General features: G+C 59.7%; 1 protein-coding gene across 10 annotated transcripts in view; it reads left to right on the top strand.

Moving 5' to 3' along the window:
• The window catches only part of RIPOR1 (RHO family interacting cell polarization regulator 1), a 132,675-nt gene that overhangs the window by 100,396 nt on the left and 12,941 nt on the right, over nucleotides 1–19,338 (top strand). For all 10 annotated transcript variants that reach the window (XM_043526487.1, XM_037877910.2, XM_043526488.1 and 7 more), the window contains 10 exons: nucleotides 12,021–12,173; nucleotides 13,533–13,611; nucleotides 14,156–14,179; nucleotides 15,096–15,149; nucleotides 15,528–15,680; nucleotides 15,773–15,836; nucleotides 17,018–17,061; nucleotides 17,371–17,496; nucleotides 18,457–18,605; nucleotides 19,118–19,247. In XM_043526487.1, coding sequence (XP_043382422.1) covers nucleotides 12,021–12,173; nucleotides 13,533–13,611; nucleotides 14,156–14,179; nucleotides 15,096–15,149; nucleotides 15,528–15,680; nucleotides 15,773–15,836; nucleotides 17,018–17,061; nucleotides 17,371–17,496; nucleotides 18,457–18,605; nucleotides 19,118–19,247 — 976 coding nt within the window. The remainder of the gene's footprint in view (nucleotides 1–12,020; nucleotides 12,174–13,532; nucleotides 13,612–14,155; nucleotides 14,180–15,095; nucleotides 15,150–15,527; nucleotides 15,681–15,772; nucleotides 15,837–17,017; nucleotides 17,062–17,370; nucleotides 17,497–18,456; nucleotides 18,606–19,117; nucleotides 19,248–19,338) is intronic.

Genomic DNA, 19,338 nt, shown 5'->3' with positions numbered 1-19,338 from the left:
CAGTGGGATTGGAACTGGGAAGGCCAAGGCAGCACTAGGTGGCTGGGCAGTACGTTGCAGGGGCAGCGTGTGCAGGGCAGGGAGATGGCCAGAGGGAGGCAGTGTGGTTAACAGGACAGCAAGTCCTCACTGCACCGGTCCTGCAAGAGGCGGTGGTTCTGGGCCGTGGGGGCCGAGGCAGTGGCCACACTGGGGGTGCTGGCCAGGGGAGGGGAGACAGGGCTCTCCCAGGCAGCTGCAGTGGGAACCCAACACAGCAGCTCTTCCTGGCTCACCATGCCAGGAGAGCCCACCAGTTGCCTTGGAAATGGCTCAGCTCCAGGACTGGCTCCAGGCAATGCAGTGGTGTTCGGGCGGCTCCCAGCATGGCTAAGGCATGTGCCATTCCCCATGGCCATGACCCCTCTGGGGCTGCTGTTGTGCCATAGCTCAGGGGTGCCCTGGTGTGCCCGGGCCGGAGGATCCTCTCCCAGGCAGAGTGCTCCTGCCTGCTGCCTGGCTGGGTCCAGGAGGCTTGTGCCAGGAATTGCTTGGCCTTGTGACCATGGAGGAGGCTGCGTTCTGTCCTGTCACTTGCACAGTAACTTTGGGGTCAGTCCCTTGTTGTGGGGGCAGGGCAGGGAGTAGCGCAGGCTGTGGGCCTGAATGCCCTCACCTGACCCACCCAAGTGCAGAGCACTCACCGCTCTCCCAGTGCCCCCAGATGCCCACGGCTCAGCCTCACAGGGAGGAGGGAATCGTCCCTGTGTCGTAGAGCTGGGCATGGATCCCAGAAGTCCTGGTGCCCACACTCCACTCTCCAGGTCTGTAGGGAGGGCCCCATGCCCCATTAGCCGGGGCTGCATTCAGAGATCCCCAGCCCTAGCAGGCCGAGCCAGCGTGGGGAATGTTTCAGAAATGGGGGTGTCCAGCTCTGGCGGGGTTGTGGGCGTGGCCAGGGGCTTTCCCGTGGGGAGGATGCCCCAGGTTCATGCTCTAGGTTTCTAGGAAATGGTGGCTTTTGTATGCATGGCTCCTGCTCCCCGGCAGGGCAGGTAGCCCAGGGGTCTGTGTCTCCACTTCCTATAGGTGGAAGGGCAGAACTGTCCCACAGCAGCGCGGTCTGAGCAATGGCCATGGCTCCCTCCTGCTCCTCGGGCATCGCTCACCCCTGGACACAGCGAGTGCGACGTGCTCCCAGTCAAGACCCCCCAGGTGGAGATGACACCGCAAACCCAAAGGAGTTTGGAGGTCGGGGCCTACCCCAGGCTGCTCCAGACAGGGAAAGTGTCCAGTGTCGGGGCTGGCTTCCCCCCGCAGCTAGGGGCAGCTCCTCAGAGAGAGGGTTGGGGAAATGTTCCTGTCCCCCCCTCCAGGTCTGATTTGGGGACTCTCAGTGCTCTCTGGGTGGTGACAGGCCAGTCCCAGCCCCTGCCTGGCCAGTGGAGGTGCCATGGGAGTGAGGGATTGGCTGTGGTGTCCTTGGGCCGGGGGAGACGAGGAGGGGCCAGCGCTGCAGGGCCTCAGGCAGCAGTCTGGGAACCTGTTCTCCCTCACCCTGGTTCTCTGTTGCGTAGGGACACTTCACTGGACCAGGATCTCTCTTCACCATAGCCTGCTCTGCTCCTGTGGCTCATCCCAAAGCCTCCGGTATTCCAGCGAGGCCTGCACCCTACGCGCTGCAGACAGGGCTGGGGAAATGGACACCAGTGCTCGAGACTGGTCGTTGGGCTATGCCTGAGCTCTGTAACCCTGGCCTGGGCCTCTCCTGCCCCTCCGGGGGGTGGACTCTGCCTTTCTTCTCCAGCACTTCTCATCCCAAATGGGCTGCCCTGCACCACCAGTGGCCAGCGTGGTCCTCCAGGACCTCGCCTTTCCTGGCCTTGTGCGCCAGCAAACCCCAGAGAGCCACCAGCAGACCGTGGAGAGCTGCCAGTTGCCACAGGGAACTGCACTAGCCGATCCCACATCGAGCTCGGCTAAGCCAGGCCGTGGTACGCAAGTCTCATGGGCTTCAGCGGCCGGACTGTGAGGGGAGACACTGCAGCAGGGGCCACCTCCTTGAAGGGGAAGGTGTGGGTTTGGCCTGGGGGGTGTGGGTTTGACCTGGACGCCTCGGTACATGGGTGCTGTAGCTGTAATCGTGCAGTGTGGGGCCGCTGCCCTGGTCTCAGTGAAAGCGGAGGTGGGAAGAACCAAGAGTCAGACAGTATGGTCTTCCTCATCATATTCCCTGGAGCCTCAGATAGCACCAGGCAGAGGTGGGCAGATCCTCCACAGCGACGGCCTCCAAGGCACACAGGAGAGAAGCTGGCACTGTCCCTGCTGCCACTACAGCCCTGCTGACTGGGGTACTTGAAAGCGCTGCGTGTGCCCGCACCATGTGCTAGGCCCAGCCATTCAGGAATAACGCGGCAAGCTGTGCCCTGGGCATTGATAGGGAATTCTGTTTGGCTGTGTCTACGTGGGGTTTCTTATAAGATGTTTCCCTCCTGGCAGCCCCTGGAGACGGGGCTCCTGGGACCACCAGCATTTCACCTTCTGAATCCCACTGGTCCCTGCCAATGGAGTGGCACCATGGGCAGTGATGGCGGGAGCTGTTTTGCAAAAGCCCCTGGTACAGAGAAGGCCCACGTCTCACCCACGTTCAGGAACACCTCCAGCACAGCTCTCTCGCATGTCCGGGGCTCACCCGTGTTGCTTGGCCTCGGGAGAAGAGAGCGCAGGCGTTGGAGGGAGTGTCCTTTTCACAGCCAGAGGAGAATTCTTTCTGTTCTGTACAGGCTCTTTTCCCACACCTCCCAACAGGGCATTAGGCAGCGTGACTCACATCTGTCCTGGCTGGTTCATTCTCTCTCACCTTGCCAGGGGAGCATTGTGCATGCCCTGCAGTGGTTGGCTTTTACAGGGTCCTTGCTGCTCAGGTGTGTGAGAGAAGGCGGGTTGGAGCAGTGCGCCTGGCCCTGGGAGTTGATGGTGGAGGTCTGGGACTGGCGACCATTACCCGAAGCAGGAGCATTTGATTGTGCCAGAGGAGTGGAGTCCTTGCTCATGGTCCTTGGCCCGGAGCTTTAGGCCTTGGACTGGACCCACTGTTGTACAGGAGGCCGGTGCAGGGAGCTGGTTTGATGTGCTCGCAGTCTCCGTGTTGCTGAGGAGACGTGCTGAGCACCCTGCACCAGCTAGAGTTTCCCAAGCAGCGATCGGGGGAGGTCCCGGACGACTGGAAAAAGGCTAATGTAGTGCCCATCTTTAAAAAAGGGAAGGAGGAGGATCCGGGGAACTACAAGCCAGTCAGCCTCACCTCAGTCCCTGGAAAAATCATGGAGCAAGTCCTCAAGGAATCAATTTTGAAGCACTTCAAGGAGAGGAAAGTGATCAGGAACAATCAGCATGGATTCACCAAGGGCTGGCTCTGTGGATGAGGGGAAAGCAGTGGACGTGTTATTCCTTCACTTTAGCAAAGCTTTTGACACGGTCTCCCACAGTATTCTTGCTAGCAAGTTAAAGAAGTATGGGCTGGATGAATGGACTATAAGGTGGATAGAAAGCTGGCTAGATTGTCGGGCTCAACGGGTAGTGATCAATGGCTCCATGTCTAGTTGACAGCCGGTATCAAGCGGAGTGCCCCAAGCTTCGGTCCTGGGGCCAGTTTTGTTCAATATCTTCATAAATGATCTGGAGGAGGGTGTGGATTGCACCCTCAGCAAGTTTGCAGAAGACACTAAACTAGGAGGAGAGGTAGATACGCTGGAGGGTAGGGATAGGATTCAGAGGGCCCTAGAGAAATTAGAGGATTTGACCAAAAGAAATCTGATGAGGTTCAACAAGGACAAGTGCAGAGTCCTGCACTTAGGACGGAAGAATCCAATGCACCGCTACAGACTAGGGACGGAATGGCTCGGCAGCCGTTCTGCAGAAAAGGACCGAGGGGTTATGGTGGACAAGAAGCTGGATATGAGTCAACAGTGTGTCCTTGTTGCCAAGAAGGCCAATGGCATTTTGGGCTGTATAAGGAGGGGCATTGCCAGCAGATCAAGGGACGTGATCGTTCCCCTTTATTCGACACTGGTGAGGCCTCATCTGGAGTACTGTGTCCAGTTTTGGGCCCCACACTACAAGAAGGATGTGGAAAAATTGGAAAGAGTCCAGCGGAGGGCAACAAAAATGGTTAGGGGACTGGAACACATGACTTATGAGGAGAGGCTGAGGGAACTGGGATTATTTAGTCTGCAGAAGAGAAGAGTGAGGGGGGATTTGATAGTTGCTTTCAATTACCTGAAAGGAGGTTCCAAAGAGGAGGGATCTAGGCTGTTCTCAGTGGTAGCAGATGACAGAACAAGGAGTAAGGGTCTCAAGTTGCAGTGGGGGAGGTTTAGGTTGGATATTAGGAAAAACTTTTTCACTAGGAGGGTGGTGAAGCACTGGAATCCGTTACCTAGGGAGGTGGTGGAATCTCCTTCCTTAGAGGTTTTTAAGGTCAGGCTTGACAAAGCCCTGACTGGGATGATTTAGTTGGGGATTGGTCCTGCTTTGAGCAGGGGGTTGGACTAGATGACCTTCCAAATCTGATATTCTATGATTCTTTGAAGCGCTGAAGGTTTCGTGCCCAGGTGTATGTCAGTGCTGGAGTCCAGCTGAGAGGTGACGAAGGCATGAAGAACAGGCTGGCTCGTCGTCCGCCAGGATGGGATGGGGTCTCCCAGCCTCGTGGGGGTGATAGAGAGAGGTACTTGCTCATACTGCTCTGGGAGAGCTTAACATAAGGAACCAGGGGCTCTCGTAAACTATAGACTGAACTGACCAATTGTGGGTGTGTATCTTCAGGCAAAGGAGACTGTGCCGTGGCTAGGAATGCTTTGCTCTGCCCACCAGCATCACCTCTGTCTTCCACCACGGGCGGCTCTCACCCCAACCCTGGGCCATCTTGGTGGTGGTGGGGAGGCCGCACGTGGTGACGGACCGGCAGAGCTGTGTGTCACCTGTATGTTGCTGGCACTAGCACCTGGTGGCTGTGTGTAGCTGCTGAAAGGAACTGGAGAGAGAACTGGTCCTTGTGGGATTCCACACGGGAGGGATCTATGTGGGAGGTGCAGGCTCCCATCATTGGGTGCATCCCTCCAGGAAGGACACAAACCTTTGTAGAGCTCTACCCTGCCCCCTGCCACTTCTCTCAGGTGACAGCATTATCTCCTGGGCGACAGCGTCCGGTGCTGCAGAGAGGTCCTGGAGGATGAGCACGGATGTCTGTCCATGCTCTATGGGCAGGAGGAGCATCCATCAGTGCCACAAGCTGATTTCAGTTCCACGTTCTGGCCTGGATCCCAATCGCGCTGGATGGAGAATGTTGGCTTCAGTAAAATGAGTGCGTGATTGGCCTTTGGCTAGCATCTCCAGCAGCTGCTGAGGACCTGGAGGTTTGGCTGGGGGGTCGTTGGCTAGCACTGAGGAATCCAGGGTGTTGTCCAACTGGCGTGTTGGAAGGAGGAAGGGAAGGTTCCTTCTCTGACGGAGACATTGGCTGTTCCAGTCAGGAGTGGCACCAGTTGTTCCCAAAGCTCTGTCACCGGCCAGGCAGGCCAGGCTCTGCTGGGGCACTCAGAGTGTCTTGGTGAGTGGGACTGGGCTGGGAACACAGGCGGGCTGTGTGGGGGGCGGTGCCTGCAAAGCAGCCTGTTGGCAGGGTCTCCTCCGTGCAGTGGGGTGACTCTTCATAGCGAGTGGGGCTGGGCTCTGAGCCTGGCTGTGGGTGCTCAGGGTTAGTGGAGTAGTTCCCCACCCTGGCTAGGGACCTCGGGAGGTCATCTAGTCCAACCCCCTGCTCAAAGCAGGACCAATCCCCAATTAAATCATCCCAGCCAGGGCTTTGTCAAGCCTGACCTTAAAAACTTCTAAGGAAGGCGATTCCACCAGCTCCCTAGGTAACGCATTCCAGTGTTTCACCACCCTCCAAGTGAAAATGTTTTTCCTAATATCCAACCTAAATCTCCCCCACTGCAACTTGAGACCATTGCTCCTTGTTCTGTCATCTGCTACCACTGATAACAGTCTAGAGCCATCCTCTTTGGAACCCCCTTTCAGGTAGTTGAAAGCAGCTATCAAATCCCCCTTCATTCTTCTCTTCCGTAGAGTAAACATCCCCAGTTCCCTCAGCCTCTCCTCATAACTCATGTGTTCCAGTCCCCTCATCATTTTTGTTGCCCTCCGCTGGACTCTCCAATTTTTCCACATCCTTCTTGTAGTATGGGGCCCAAAACTGGACACAGTACTCCAGATGAGGCCTCACCAGTGTTGAATAGAGGGGAACGATCACGTCCCTCGATCTGCTGGCAATGCCCCTCCTTATACACCCCAAAATGCCATTGGCCTTCTTGGCAACAAGGGCACACTGTTGACTCATATCCAGCTTCTCGTCCACTGTAACCCCTCGGTCCTTTTCTGCAGAACGGCTGCCGAGCCATTCAGTCCCTAGTCTGTAGCGGTGCAGGGGATTCTTCCATCCTAAGTGCAGGACTCTGCACTTGTCCTTGTTAAACCTCATCAGATTTCTTTTGGCCAAGTCCTCCAATTTGTCTAGGTCCCTCTGTATCCTATCCCTAGCCTCCAGCGTATCTACCTTTCCTCCTAGTTTAGTGTCATCTGCAAACTTGCTGAGGGTGCAATTCACACCATCCTCCAGATCATTTATGAAGATATTGAACAAAACCGGCCCCAGGACTGACCCTTGGGGCACTCCACTTGAGACCGGCTGCCAACTAGACATGGAGCCATTGATCACTACCCGTTGAGCCTGACAATCTAGCCAGCTTTCTATCCACCTTATAGTCCATTCATCCAGCCCATACTTCTTTAAATTGCTGGCAAGAATACTGTGAGAGACCGTGTCAAAAGCTTTGCTAAAATCAAGGAACAACAAGTCCACTGCTTTCCCTTCATCCACAGAACCAGTTGTCTCGTCATAGAAGGTAATTAGATTAGTCAGGCATGACTTGCCCTTGGTGAATCCATCTTGACTGTTCCTGATCACTTTCCTCTCCTCTAAGTGCTTCAGAATTGATTCCTTGAGGACCTGCTCCATGATTTTTCCAGGGACTGAGGTGAGGCTGACTGGCCTGTAGTTCCCCGGATCCTCCTTCTTCCCTTTTTTAAAGATGGGCACTACATTAGCCTTTTTCCAGTCGTCCGGGACTTCCCCCGATCGCCATGAGTTTTCAAAGATAATGGCCAATGGCTCTGCAATCACATCCGCCAACTCCTTTAGCACTCTCGGATGCAACGCATCCGGCCCCATGGACTTGTGCATGTCCAGCTTTTCTAAATAGTCCTGAACCACTTCTTTCTCCACAGAGGGCTGGTCACCTCCTCCCCATGCTGTGCTGCCCAGTGCAGTAGTCTGGGAGCTGACCTTGTTCGTGAAGACAGAGGCAAAAAAGCATTGAGTACATTAGCTTTTTCCACATCCTCTGTCACTAGGTTGCCTCCCTCATTCAGTAAGGGGCCCACACTTTCCTTGACTTTCTTCTTGTTGCTAACATACCTGAAGAAACCCTTCTTGTTACTCTTAACATCTCTTGCTAGCTGCAACTCCAGGTGTGATTTGGCCTTCCTGGTTTCACTCCTGCATGCCCGAGCAATATTTTTATACTCTTCCCTGGTCATTTGTCCAATCTTCCACTTCTTGTAAGCTTCTTTTTTGTATTTGAGATCAGCAAGGATTTCACTGTTAAGCCAAGCTGGTCGCCTGCCATATTTACTATTCTTTCTACACATCGGGATGGTTTGTCCCTGTAACCTCAATAAGGATTCTTTAAAATACAGCCAGCTCTCGGGGACTCCTTTCCCCCTCATGTTATTCTCCCAGGGGAACCTGCCCATCAGTTCCCTGAGGGAGTCAAAGTCTGCTTTTCTGAAGTCCAGGGTCCGTATTCTGCTGCTCTCCTTTCTTCCCTGTGTCAGGATCCTGAACTTGACCATCTCATGGTCACTGCCTCCCAAGTTCCCATCCACTTTTGCTTTCCCTACTAATTCTTCCCAGTTTGTGAGCAGCAGGTCAAGAAGAGCTCTGCCCCTAGTTGGTTCCTCCAGCACTTGCACCAGGAAATTGTCCCCTACCTTTTCCAAAAACTTCCTGGATTGTCTGTGCACCGCTGTATTGCTCTCCCAGCAGATATCAGGGTGATTGAAGTCTCCCATGAGAACCAGGGCGTGCGATCTAGTAACTTCTGCGAGTTGCCGGAAGAAAGCCTCGTCCATCTCATCCCCCTGGTCCAGTGGTCTATAGCAGACTCCCACCACGACATCACCCTTGTTGCTCACACTTCTAAACTTAATCCAGAGACTTTCAGGTTTTTCTGCAGTTTCATACTTGAGCTCTGAGCAGTCATACTGCTCTCTTACATACAGTGCAACTCCCCCACCTTTTCTGCCCTGCCTTCCTGAACAGCTTATATCCATCCATGACAGTACTCCAGTCATGTGAGTTATCCCACCAAGTCTCTGTTATTCCAATCACATCATAATTCCTTGACTTTGCCAGGACTTCCAGTTCTCCCTGCTTGTTTCCCAGGCTTCGTGCATTTGTGTATAGGCACTTAAGATAACCCGCTGATCGCTCCTCTTTCTCAGTATGAGGCAGGAGCCCTCCCCTCTCGTGCGCTCCTGCTCGTGCTTCCTCCCGGTATCCTACTTCCCCACTTACCTCAGGGCTTTGGTCTCCTTCCCCCGGTGAACCTAGTTTAAAGCCCTCCTCACTAGGTTAGCCAGCCTGCTTGCGAAGATGCTCTTCCCTCTCTTTGTTAGGTGGAGCCCGTCTCTGCCTAGCACTCCTCCTTCTTGGAACACCATCCCATGGTCAAAGAATCCAAAGCTTTCTCTCCGACACCACCTGTGTAGCCATTCGTTGACTTCCACGATCCCTACCCAGGCCTTTTCCTTCCACGGGGAGGATGGACGAGAACACCACTTGCGCCTCCAACTCCTTTATCCTTCTTCCCAGAGCCACGTAGTCTGCAGTGATCCGCTCAAGGTCACTCTTGGCAGTATCATTGGTGCCCACGTGGAGAAGCAGGAAGGGGTAGCGATCCGAGGGCTTGATGAGTCTCGGCAGTCTCTCCGTCACATTGTGCATCCTAGCTCCTGGCAAGCAGCAGACTTCTCTGTTTTCCTGGTCGGGGCGGCAGATAGATGACTCAGTCCCCCTGAGGAGAGAGTCCCCGACCACTACCACCCACCTCCTTCTCTTGGGAGCGGTGGTCGTGGAACCCCCAACCCTAGGACAGTGCATCTCATGCCTTCCAATCGGCGGAGTCTCCTTCTGCTCCCTTCCCTCAGACGTATCATCTGGTCCACTCTCCGCATTAGTACCTGTGGAGAGAACATGAAAACGGTTACTTACCTGTATCTGCATTGCTGGTACATGGATGTTCCCTTTTTTTCTTCTGGAGGTCACATGATGCCAAATTTCTTTGCCATCCTCCTGTCCCCGCAGTGCAGCCTGCTCTGAATCTTCAGAACATTGTGCCCGTAGAAGCATATCCTGACGTCTGTCCAGGAAATCTTCAGTTTCTCTTATGCATCGCAGGGTCGATACCTGTTGCTCCAGACCTTGAACCTTCTCTTCCAATATGGAGACCAGCTTGCACTTTGTACAGAAAAAGTCGCTTCTGTCCTGTGGAAGAAAGATAAACATGGCACATCCAGTGCAGGTCAGAACAGCTGAACACCCCCCATCCATATTACCTTCCTTCTACGAGCTTCCTCAGGAGTTGTAGTAATTACTCAGAGAATCTGGCAAGATGTAAGCCTCAGTGGGCTCTCCCCAGGCAAACTCCTTCTGTTGGTTCGCTGCTCAGCTGGTTCGCAGTTGACTGGCTTTTTATACAGTCAGGCCCACTTAAGTCTCACCTGGAACAAAGCACTCCCAGTTCCCACCCTTTTCAAACAACCGGTCAAACTGTCCTCACAACAAACACTCAGATACAAACACTCAGATACTCACAACAAACAAACACTCAGATACTCACCAACACACCCTCCTTAATGCAGCCCTTAGCGTACCTCCTCTCAGGCAGATCCCAGGCAAACTCCTTCTGTTAGCCGCTCTGCTGTTCGCTGCTCAGCTGGTTTGCAGCTGACTGGCTTTTTATACAGTCAGTCCATTAATGGACTTAAACCTCCATGAACTTATCTCGTTCTTTTTTGAACCCTGTTATAGTCTTGGCCTTCACAACCTCCTCAGGCAAGGAGTTCCACAGGTTGACTGTGCGCTGTGTGAAGAAGAACTTCCTTTTATTTGTTTTAAACCTGCTGCCCATTAATTTCATTTGGTGGACCCTAGACCATAGATCCATGTGGGTAATGGGGCGGGGGGCCGTTTGGGGGCCAGGGTGTTGAGGGTCGAGGCTAGCGTCCATGGTAAGGACTCAGCAGGCCCTGTGTTCCGTGTCCTGCGGGCAGAGAGCTGCTGCCCAGCCCTGCTGGAGGGCTCGAATTGGGCCATGGGGCTCTCTGGGTAGCTGGGCGAGCTCTGGCCGATGCCTTCAGGAGGTGATGGCCTGGCCTAGGTGGTGGTGGGGTTCTAGTGCCCTAAAGATGGGCCTCTAGGCTCAAGAGCTGGCACAAGGGGAGATGAATATGTGGGTATTTGGGGGATCCAGGAGGAGAAAGAGGACAGCTGGGAAGACCCACAGACGTCGTGCCTTGCTTAGAAATCCGGGACGAAGCTTCCAGAGGAGGAGCCAATCTGGCTGTGGGAGAGCTTTCCGAGGGCCATGTTGGGACCCCCAGTGCCTGGAGAATGTGCCCTGCTGGCCCCTCGTCCTCTCTCTCGACATCTGAGTTATGGGTGGTTGGGAGCTGTCCATGGGCAGGGAGTCTGGGCTGTGGTTCTTGCTGTTGGGTGCTGGGTTAATGGCTTGTCCGGGTGTGCAGAGGTCGTGTTTCCTGTCTATGGGGAGGCGCTGAGTGATTGTGAGAGTCCTGCATCCATTGTTCTGTTCCCTGCCCGTTTCTGGCATGTGGCCTGGGGTTGAGTTCTCAATTCACTGCGTGAATGGGGCCACGGCAGACTCTGCAGGGAGGAATCTGGCTTTGCACCGCGTGAGCCATGACCAGCCCTGCTTCTTGTCCCAGCTAGTGCCAAGCAAACGGACAGAGCACCAGGTCTCCTTCACGCCCAGCACTCCCATGGCCAGTAGAGGAGACCTGAAATCGGAGCAGGCTCTATCTAGCCACCGTGGGCGCCGCTTCCAGAACTGGGGGTTCAGAGGTGCAGCCGGAGATGGTTCTGGCCTCCACCTCAGCCCCAGGTGCAGCCACAGAGTTGGCTTTGATGGTTGGAGCACTGGTTGCTTGAGAAACTGCTCCCTCTCCTGGTTCTTCCTTGGCAGTTGAGTGTCGGGGCCATGGGCTCCCCGTCCCTGGTTACTGAGCCCAGGTGTGTTGCCCATCAGGTCGCACTGCAAGGCTCCTCTCTCCAGCGCTGGGAGGTTTGATTTGGTGGTGGGGTGGGTATCTTCGTGGGTTATTAACATGCCTAGAGCGGTGTGTTTCCATGGCTGGGACCCGTGTCGGAGGCCGGATCGACCTGGGGTTACCGGCAGGCTCACCGCTGCAGATCTGGCGGTGATTGGACGTGGGCACGGTGGCTTTGGCTGCAGTTCTGGCCCTGTCCTGGGTGCACAGAGAATCGTGGTCCAGCCCAGGTGGCCTTCCTACACCAGCCCTGCATGGCCCCGGCCCCGCTCGGCGTTGGCTACGGCGGGGGAGTGTTAAAGGAGACGGGACGCCCACCACTGCTGGCATTGCTACCACCCGGCTGTGAGCAGGGCTTCCTGCTAGCAGCTTTCCTCACCCTGACACTAGCCCAGCAGTGGCAGGTTCCCACCGAGCCATGGCAGGTGGGAGAGGGTGGTGGCTGCTGTTGCCCCTGGCGCTTCCCCCCTCATTGATTCCTGCAGAGTGTGGCCTTGGCTCCTGGCGCTCAGCTCCTGGCACGGGGCAGAAGGGAGCTTACCCAGCCTTCTTGTGCTTCCTCCCCTCAGGAACCTGCCTCCCTTCAGCACACCCACGGTGTCCAGGAAGACTGGCTCCCGGGTCAGGAGGATGTTCTCCATGTCCCACAAGTCCCCCCCTCCCAAGGTGCCGCAGCCCGACCGGCTGGACGAGGTGTACGAAGCGCTCAAGAAGGGCCTGACGTAAGTGACCTGCCACATGGTGCCCAGCCCAGCTGCACAGGAAGGGGAGCAGCCAGCCATGCAGCTGGATGGCCCCTAGCAGGGGGCGTGTGGGAACAGAGCAAGGGGTGCCCAGCTCTGCACAGAGACACGGGGATCCCTGGGAGGGCCCCGGACAAGCCAGTTCCCCTGCCTGGGGACAGGACGGCTGTGCCATAGGGCTGCGGACGAGATTGATTCTTCGTGGCTAGGCGTTACCTGCCCCACGCCAGGCGGTGGCTACGGGAGAGCCTAGGGCGGGCCGCTGTGCCCAAGTGGCTGCTCCAGAGAAGCTGTGCTCCAGGGCAGTCTGAGCCCCAGTGGGAAGGGAGGGCACCAGCCCAGCCCTGTGTCAATCTCCCCCTCAGATGGCTGTGAGGAGCTTGGCGGGGTCTGCGGGCCAGGCGGGGCACACACAGCTGGGGTTTGTGACCAGCCCTGTGATTCCTTTTACGGGCTCGCTCGGAGGCCTGTTTCCTCCCGGCTGAGTGACTATGAGAGCCAGGTGTGGCCGATGGGGGAGAGTGAGTTGGGGGGGTGCTGGGCATGGCTGGTGGGGGCAGGGGCTGGGTGTGGTGAAGGCTGGGGGAGCGGGGGCTGGGCATAGCCAGTAGTTGGATGTGAGATGGGGGCAGGTAATCTGGTGCCCTGGGTAAACTTGTATTTTGGCACCCCTGGCCCCTGCAGGCGCCCCCCGATCACCTCCCTACCCCCATCCCATCACCTCTGGGCCTCACTGCCTCCCCACAGTGCTGGGGGAAGGGGAGCCAAGCGTGGCCTGTGGGTGGGGGCAGGCTGGGGGGAGCGGGTGCCAGGCATGGCCTGTGTGAGGGAGGGAGTGCTGGGCACGGCTGGTGGGTGGGGCAAGCTGGGGAGGTGGTGGGTGGGGCAAGCTGGGAAGCTGCTAGGCATGGCCAGGTGTTGGGTTGAGCTAGGAGGGTAGGGGGGTGGGTGCTGGGCATGGGGTTGAGCTGGGGAGGCAGGTGCCAGATGTGGCCGGGGTTAGGTGCCAGGCATGGCTGGTGGATGGGGGAGAGCTGGAGGGGGTGGGTGTCAGGTGTGGGGTTGAGCTGGGCGGGTGCCAGGCGTGGAAGTGCATGGGATTGAGCTAGGGGGGCGGGTGCTGGGTGTGGGGTTGAGCTGGGGGAGCAGGGGGTGGGTGCCAGGTGTGTGGGAGAGCTGGGCGGGTGCCAGGCATGGCCGGGCGTGGGTTGCGGGTGTGGGGGAGAGCTGGGGGGGTGGCACAGCCAGGAGGTGTCTGTGCACCAATTGGTGCTGGGCTCTGCTGGCTGTCTCTACGCCCAGCCTGGGGGCCAATGCGGGGGGTGCTCTCGCCCGCAGAGCCTACCTGGAGGTGCACCAGCTGGAACTGGAGAAGCTCAGCACCCAGATCCGTGAGTCCAAGAGGAATTCCCGCCTGGTGAGTGTGGGTCGTGCTCGGCTCTGTGGCACCGCTCTCCCCAGGCGCCACTCCGGCTGCTCCCCCTGCGCTGCCCGCCAGCCCTGCCAAAGAGCCCTTCCTGGGTCCCTGGGCAGGGTTTCCCCATCAGGTCCTGCTCCTACAAGGGAGCTGGAGAGGGGGTTGTAGCAGGACCAGCTCCCCCAGGAGAGGTAGGAGCAGCCAGTCTGTGTGGGATTACAGTGCTGGCTGGCTGGCACCCTGGTACCTCCCCTGCAGTCCAGCGTGGCTGTGCATGGGTGTGAGCTGCAGAGCCCTGTGACAGCCCAGCATGTCCTCCCGTGACAGTCCCTCCGTGTGATCTGCGCGCTGCGGTGCCTCTCCCGCTGAGCTTCTGGCACGCAGGCAGTGAGCTGCTGAGCATGGAGCTCCCCGCCCTGGGGCCTCCCCTGCTGCATGTTACGTGTGCTGTTTGCACCGACATGCTACCAGGTGCTAGCATGTCCTATGGCAGCGCCGTGAATGATCCTAGTGCTCTCACCCCTCTCCTTTCCTCTTTCTCTAGGGCTTTCTCTACGATCTCGACAAGGTAAGGGGCTGGTGCTGACCAGAGCCAACGGGGGGATAGTGGGGTAGGCCCCTTGCTGAGCTCCTGACGCTGCTCTTTGGGCCCCCTCCCTCCCCTCCAAACTGGGCACTCCCAGAGCCCCAGGCCTCATCACCCATTCACCCTCCTCGCTGGCCTCGTCAGCTCCCCTCCCCACACAGGCCTCCCAGCTGCAGCTGGGATTAGCCAGAGGCGATCAGCAGCAGGACGGTGCCTGAGGTGCAGGGGAACACGGGGCAGGCTCTGCTAATGGGGCGCCTCCCCCCTTGTGTCCTGCTCCGTTGCACAGCGTCCTTGTTGCAGTCGGTGCCTCTCCTATATGGAGCCCTCAGGGAAATCCAGACACCAGCATCCAAGGGTTAACGTGCGACTCACTGTGCTCTGCCCTGTGGGGGCTTTGGGGAGCACATGGGCAGAATCTCAGGGCTAAAGGGCCTTGGACAGGCGAGTGCAACGGCCCCTCTTCTGCGCTGGTGTGGTGGCCGATGGGGGCCGGCACGGGTGTGGTTCTGCTTGGGTTTGTGCCCTGGTCATTCAGGGCCTGTCGGGCCCACATTTCCCAGAAGCCTCCCTGGGTGGCTGGAGAGCTAGCCGGGTCATGGCCCCTCCAGCGCCCCTCGTCGCTGGCAAGGCCAGATGGTTTTATAGGGAGCTAGTGGCTGGCTTGCGGCCAAGGCCTGACGCACGTGGGAGAAAGGTGCTCTCGGTTACAGACTGGGCATCCTCGGGCTAAGCGCTGGGCCTTTATGGGGACCCCAGCCCCAGCGGGAGGCAGCTCAGCTTCCCCATCCTGCCCTACCCCGGGCCCCTGGACGCAGCAGCGGGGAAGCCTGTGCTGTGTGTTCCTGGGGCCGCCCCTTGCTGACTGCCTCTGACCTGCTCTCCTGCTCGGTTCCAGCAAGTCAAGTCGATCGAGCGGTTCCTGCGCCGGCTGGAGTTCCATGCCAGCAAGGTAAGGGTGACCTGCCTGCGGGGCGGGGGGCGCCCCTCACCTCATGTGGCTCTTATAGGCATGTGGGGGGCGACATACTTCAGTGCTTATCAAAACTGGGATTACCCTGAGTGAGGCACAGCCCCCCCCTTCCCCCCCCCCAGTGCTGCCCTGGGCTCCTACGCCCCCCGCCCCCCAGTGCTGCCCTGGGCTCCTACGCCCCCCCCCCAGTGCTGCCCTGGGCTCCTACGCCCCCCCCCCAGTGCTGTTCTGGGCTCCCCTCGGCCCCCCCACTGCTGCCCTGGCACCTGGAGGAGTTGAGATGGAAACGAGGGGAGTACGGAAGGGCCCCCAAGCGCTGCGCCCAGCTCCTCACCGTGGCTGCGGCTCTCGTTGCAGATCGACGAGCTCTACGAGTCGTACTGTATCCAGCGGCGGCTCCGCGATGGGGCCCACAACATGGTCAAGGCCTACACCGCCGCCTCCCCGGGCAGCCGCGAGGCGCGCGACAGCTTGGCCGAGGCCAGCAAGGGCTACAAAGAGTACACCGAGGTGAGCGGGGGCCGGGCGGCGTATGGGGGGGCCGGGCAGGGCGGGGGCTGGAGCCTTCGGCTAACGGGTGCTCTCGTCCCTCCTGTCCCCAGAACATGTGTCTGCTGGAGAGCGAGCTGGAGAGCCAGCTGGGGGAGTTCCACATCAAGATGAAAGGTAACTGCCCCCCCGGTCCTCCCCACACCCTGCTCCCCATGGGCGGTGAGTAAACCACCAGCTTGGGGAGGCTAGTCCCCAGCCAACCCCTTCAGCCTGAGGCTCTGCCCCTCCCCCTTCCCCCCCAGAGTGCTGGATGCCCCCCCACCTCCCAGAGCACAGGGTGGGCAAGCCCCCCCCAGCTTTGGAGCACCAGACAGCACATGGCCTCCCTCCCCGCCAGCCCTGGAGCCTTCCCCTGCCTGTTAGACCACTGCCCATGCCACTCCCCCTCTCCCACCCTGCTCCCCCTCCCACACCCTGCTCCCCTTCCCACTCCCCCCATCCTGCTCCCCCTCCCACACCCTGCCTCCCCCTTCCTGCTCCCCCAAACCCCGCTTTCCCTCCCACACCCTGCTCCCCCTTCCCCACCCCGCTCCCCCTCCCACACTCTGCTCCCCTTTCCCACTTCCCCACCCCGCTCCCATCAACCCTGCTCCCCCTCCCAAACCCTGCTCCCCCCACCCTGTTCCCCCTTCCTGCTCCCCCCACCCTGCTCCCCCTCCCACACCCGTCCTGCTCCCCCCACCCTGCTCCCCCTCCCACACCCGTCCTGCTCCCCCCAACCCCACTCTCCCTCTCCCACCCCACTCCCCTTTTCCCACTCCCCCTACCTGCTCCCCCCCACACCCTGCTGCTCCCCCCACCCTGCTCCCCCCCGCATCCTGCCTCCCCCTTCCTGCTCCCCCAAACCCCACTCCCCTGACCCTACTCCCCCCAACCCTGCTCCCCCTCCCAAACCCTGCTCCCCCCACCCTGTTCCCCCTTCCTGCTCCCCCCACCCTGCTCCTCCTCCCACACCCTGCTTCCCCCTCACTCCATTCCACCCCTGCTCCCATCCCCTGCTCCCCCAGGACTTCCTGCTCCCCCAGCCACCTCCCCAGGGCACGGTGTTGGTCCTGCACGGGTGGCTGGCTGGCTACACCACGTGCCTCCTGCCCAGGCAGGCCTGCACATGGGACTCAGCACTGAGCCCAGGGCAGGGGGTGAACCCCGGGCCCTTGATCCTCCTCTAGCCGCGCGGCTTAGGAGAGGGGCTTCTCTTCTGGGGCAGGGAGGGGCCTCACTCCTGTGCCAGCCGCGGGGGCCGGGGCCAGGGGTGTCAGCTGGTTCTAAGCTTCCCTTCCCTGCTTCTCTTGCAGGACTGGCCGGGTTTGCCAGGCTCTGTGCTGGGGACCAGTATGAGGTACGTGGGGAATGCAGCTGCAGCTGTCAGCGAGCAGGGGATGGGATGGGGTCGCTGGCAGAACCAGCCAGTGAAATTCTCCCGGGAGGCAGAGGGGAACCCTGGGCAGCTCCCCTCTCCTTAGGGGACAGAGTGAACACGCCGCCGAGCCCCATCCTGGGGACCTGCCGCTCCAAGCCCTGCTGCAGGGAGACATGTGAGTCGGACCCTGCCAGGGGATTGGCTTGGAGCGGCTGGCGTGGGCCGAGAGCCAGTTGTGTCTCGGCTGAGCCCCACCTGGCACCCACCCCGTGCTCCTCTCGCCCTCAGATCTTCATGAAGTACGGGCGCCAGCGCTGGAAGCTGAAGGGGCGCATCGAGGGGAACGGGAAGCAGGTGTGGGACAGCGAGGAGATGGTCTTCCTGCCCCTCATCACAGAGTTCCTCTCCATCAAGGTACAGGGGATCCCGGCGCCTGAGCACAGCAGGGCCAGGAGCTGGGTGGGAAGCAGCCCCATCCTGATCTGCTTCACGGGCAGGAAGCGCTCGAGTACCTGAGCCCACGCCCAGGCACATGCTGCTGCCGCAGGGTTCGGCTGCCACCGCGGCCCCAGCTCTGCCCATCCCGGCGCCGGAGGGACCAGCCCGCGCTGGGCTCCGAGCCAGCTGCTGTGCGGTTGGCTCTGGCTGGCGCGGCTTGTGGGGGCAGGTAGCTACCGCTCACTCCCTCGCTGGCTTTCTCCAGCCACAGCCACCTTGGCACCTCCCTTTCCCAGGGTCACACCCGCATCGGGCAGCAAGGGGTAACCTCGGGAGATGCCTGAGCAGCCGAGCGCTAGGGGAGCCAGCCGCAGGTACCATCCCCCAAAACAAGCAACCCCGCCCTGTGATCGCGGGGCCAGGGCCCGGGCTCTGCAGCCTGCTCGGGGGCCTCGGGTCATGCTGTGGGCATGGGCAGAACAGCTGTTAGTGGCATCCAGTGCTCCCGGTACCTGCTGGCTCCTGGCCTGGGATCCTGCTGTGCCGCGCCCGGCCGTTGGCAGAGCTGGCGGCTGCTGGCTCATGACACTGGCCCCGTGGCAGGCAGCGAACGGGGCTCTGCCGGAGGTGGCAGGTTCGAGTCCCCCGACACGCTCTGCTGTGTGGAGGGATGCAGCCGCTCATGCCGAGACCCAGCCCTTGGGAGCTGCACTGCTGTGCTGCCCCTGGGCACCAGTGTGGGTGTGGCCTCTCCCCGGGCCAGCATGGGCGGCCTAGATCCCGGGGATCAGGGATGGGGCAAAGGGCAGAGTCTGGAGCTTCCAGTGACCTGACCGTAAACGTCGGGTAAAACCCTGCAGCCCCAGCTCACCGGCGGCTGCCCGACACGCCCCCTCGCCCGGGCACCGGCCTTAGCCCCTCCTTCTCCCCTGCCAGGTGACAGAGCTCAAGAGCCTGGCCAACCACGTGGTGGTGGGCAACGTCTCGTGTGAAACCAAGGACCTGTTTGCGGCGCTGCCGCAAGTGGTGGCCGTCGACATCAATGACCTGGGCACCATCAAGCTCAGCCTGGAGGTGAACTGGAAGTGAGTGGCCTAGGGGAGTGTGGCCAGGGGGGCTAGCTGGGCTAGTGTGGCCCTGTCTGCCCTGGGGCTCATCGGCACTGCCCAGGGGATCCAGATTGGGCAGGCAGGCCCCTACCTGGGCAGTTGGCCCACGGCCCCTCCGGCAGGGCACGGTTCCCATCGGCAGCCCCGGGGACTCATAGCGGCTGCACACCTCCTTTGCTCTCCAGCATTTGTGGCTAACCCCGCGCGTTTGGGCAGCCTGCCCGGCTTCCCTCCCTTCTCCTGGGCTTCCTGCCTGGCCCTCCCTCTTCCCCGCTTGCTGTCGCTTTCTGCAGCTCGGTGCCCGTGCCAGGGTCAGAGCTCAGCGCTGCTACCAGCCCCTGCCTCTCCCTCGTGCTGCCCATGGCACAGGGCACCAGCGCTGCGCGTGGCAGGAGGATTGGGAGCCCAGCTCCAGTCCTGAGCCCAGCGGCCTCCTGCCTGCAGTGCAGAGCCCCCCGCTCCTCTCACCTCTGTGCTCTCACCCCCAGCCCCTTCGACAAGGATGATCAGCCCTCAGCTGCCAGCACGGTCAACAAAGCATCCACTGTCAACAAGCGATTCTCCACCTACAACCAGAGCCCGCCTGACACGCCCTCCCTCCGGGAGCAGGCCTTCTATGTGAGTGTGCCTGGCCTGGGACGGGGTGTGCCCTGCTCAGGAGCTGGGGGCCGGAGAGCGCTCCAGGAGGGGCCCCTGCATTCTCTGAGCC

This window comes from Chelonia mydas, chromosome 12, assembly GCF_015237465.2.
Source record: "Chelonia mydas isolate rCheMyd1 chromosome 12, rCheMyd1.pri.v2, whole genome shotgun sequence".
In the NCBI taxonomy this organism is placed as follows: Eukaryota; Metazoa; Chordata; order Testudines; family Cheloniidae; genus Chelonia; species Chelonia mydas.
Note: the sequence above shows the minus strand (reverse complement) of the source record. Positions and strands in the feature narration are given on the sequence as shown.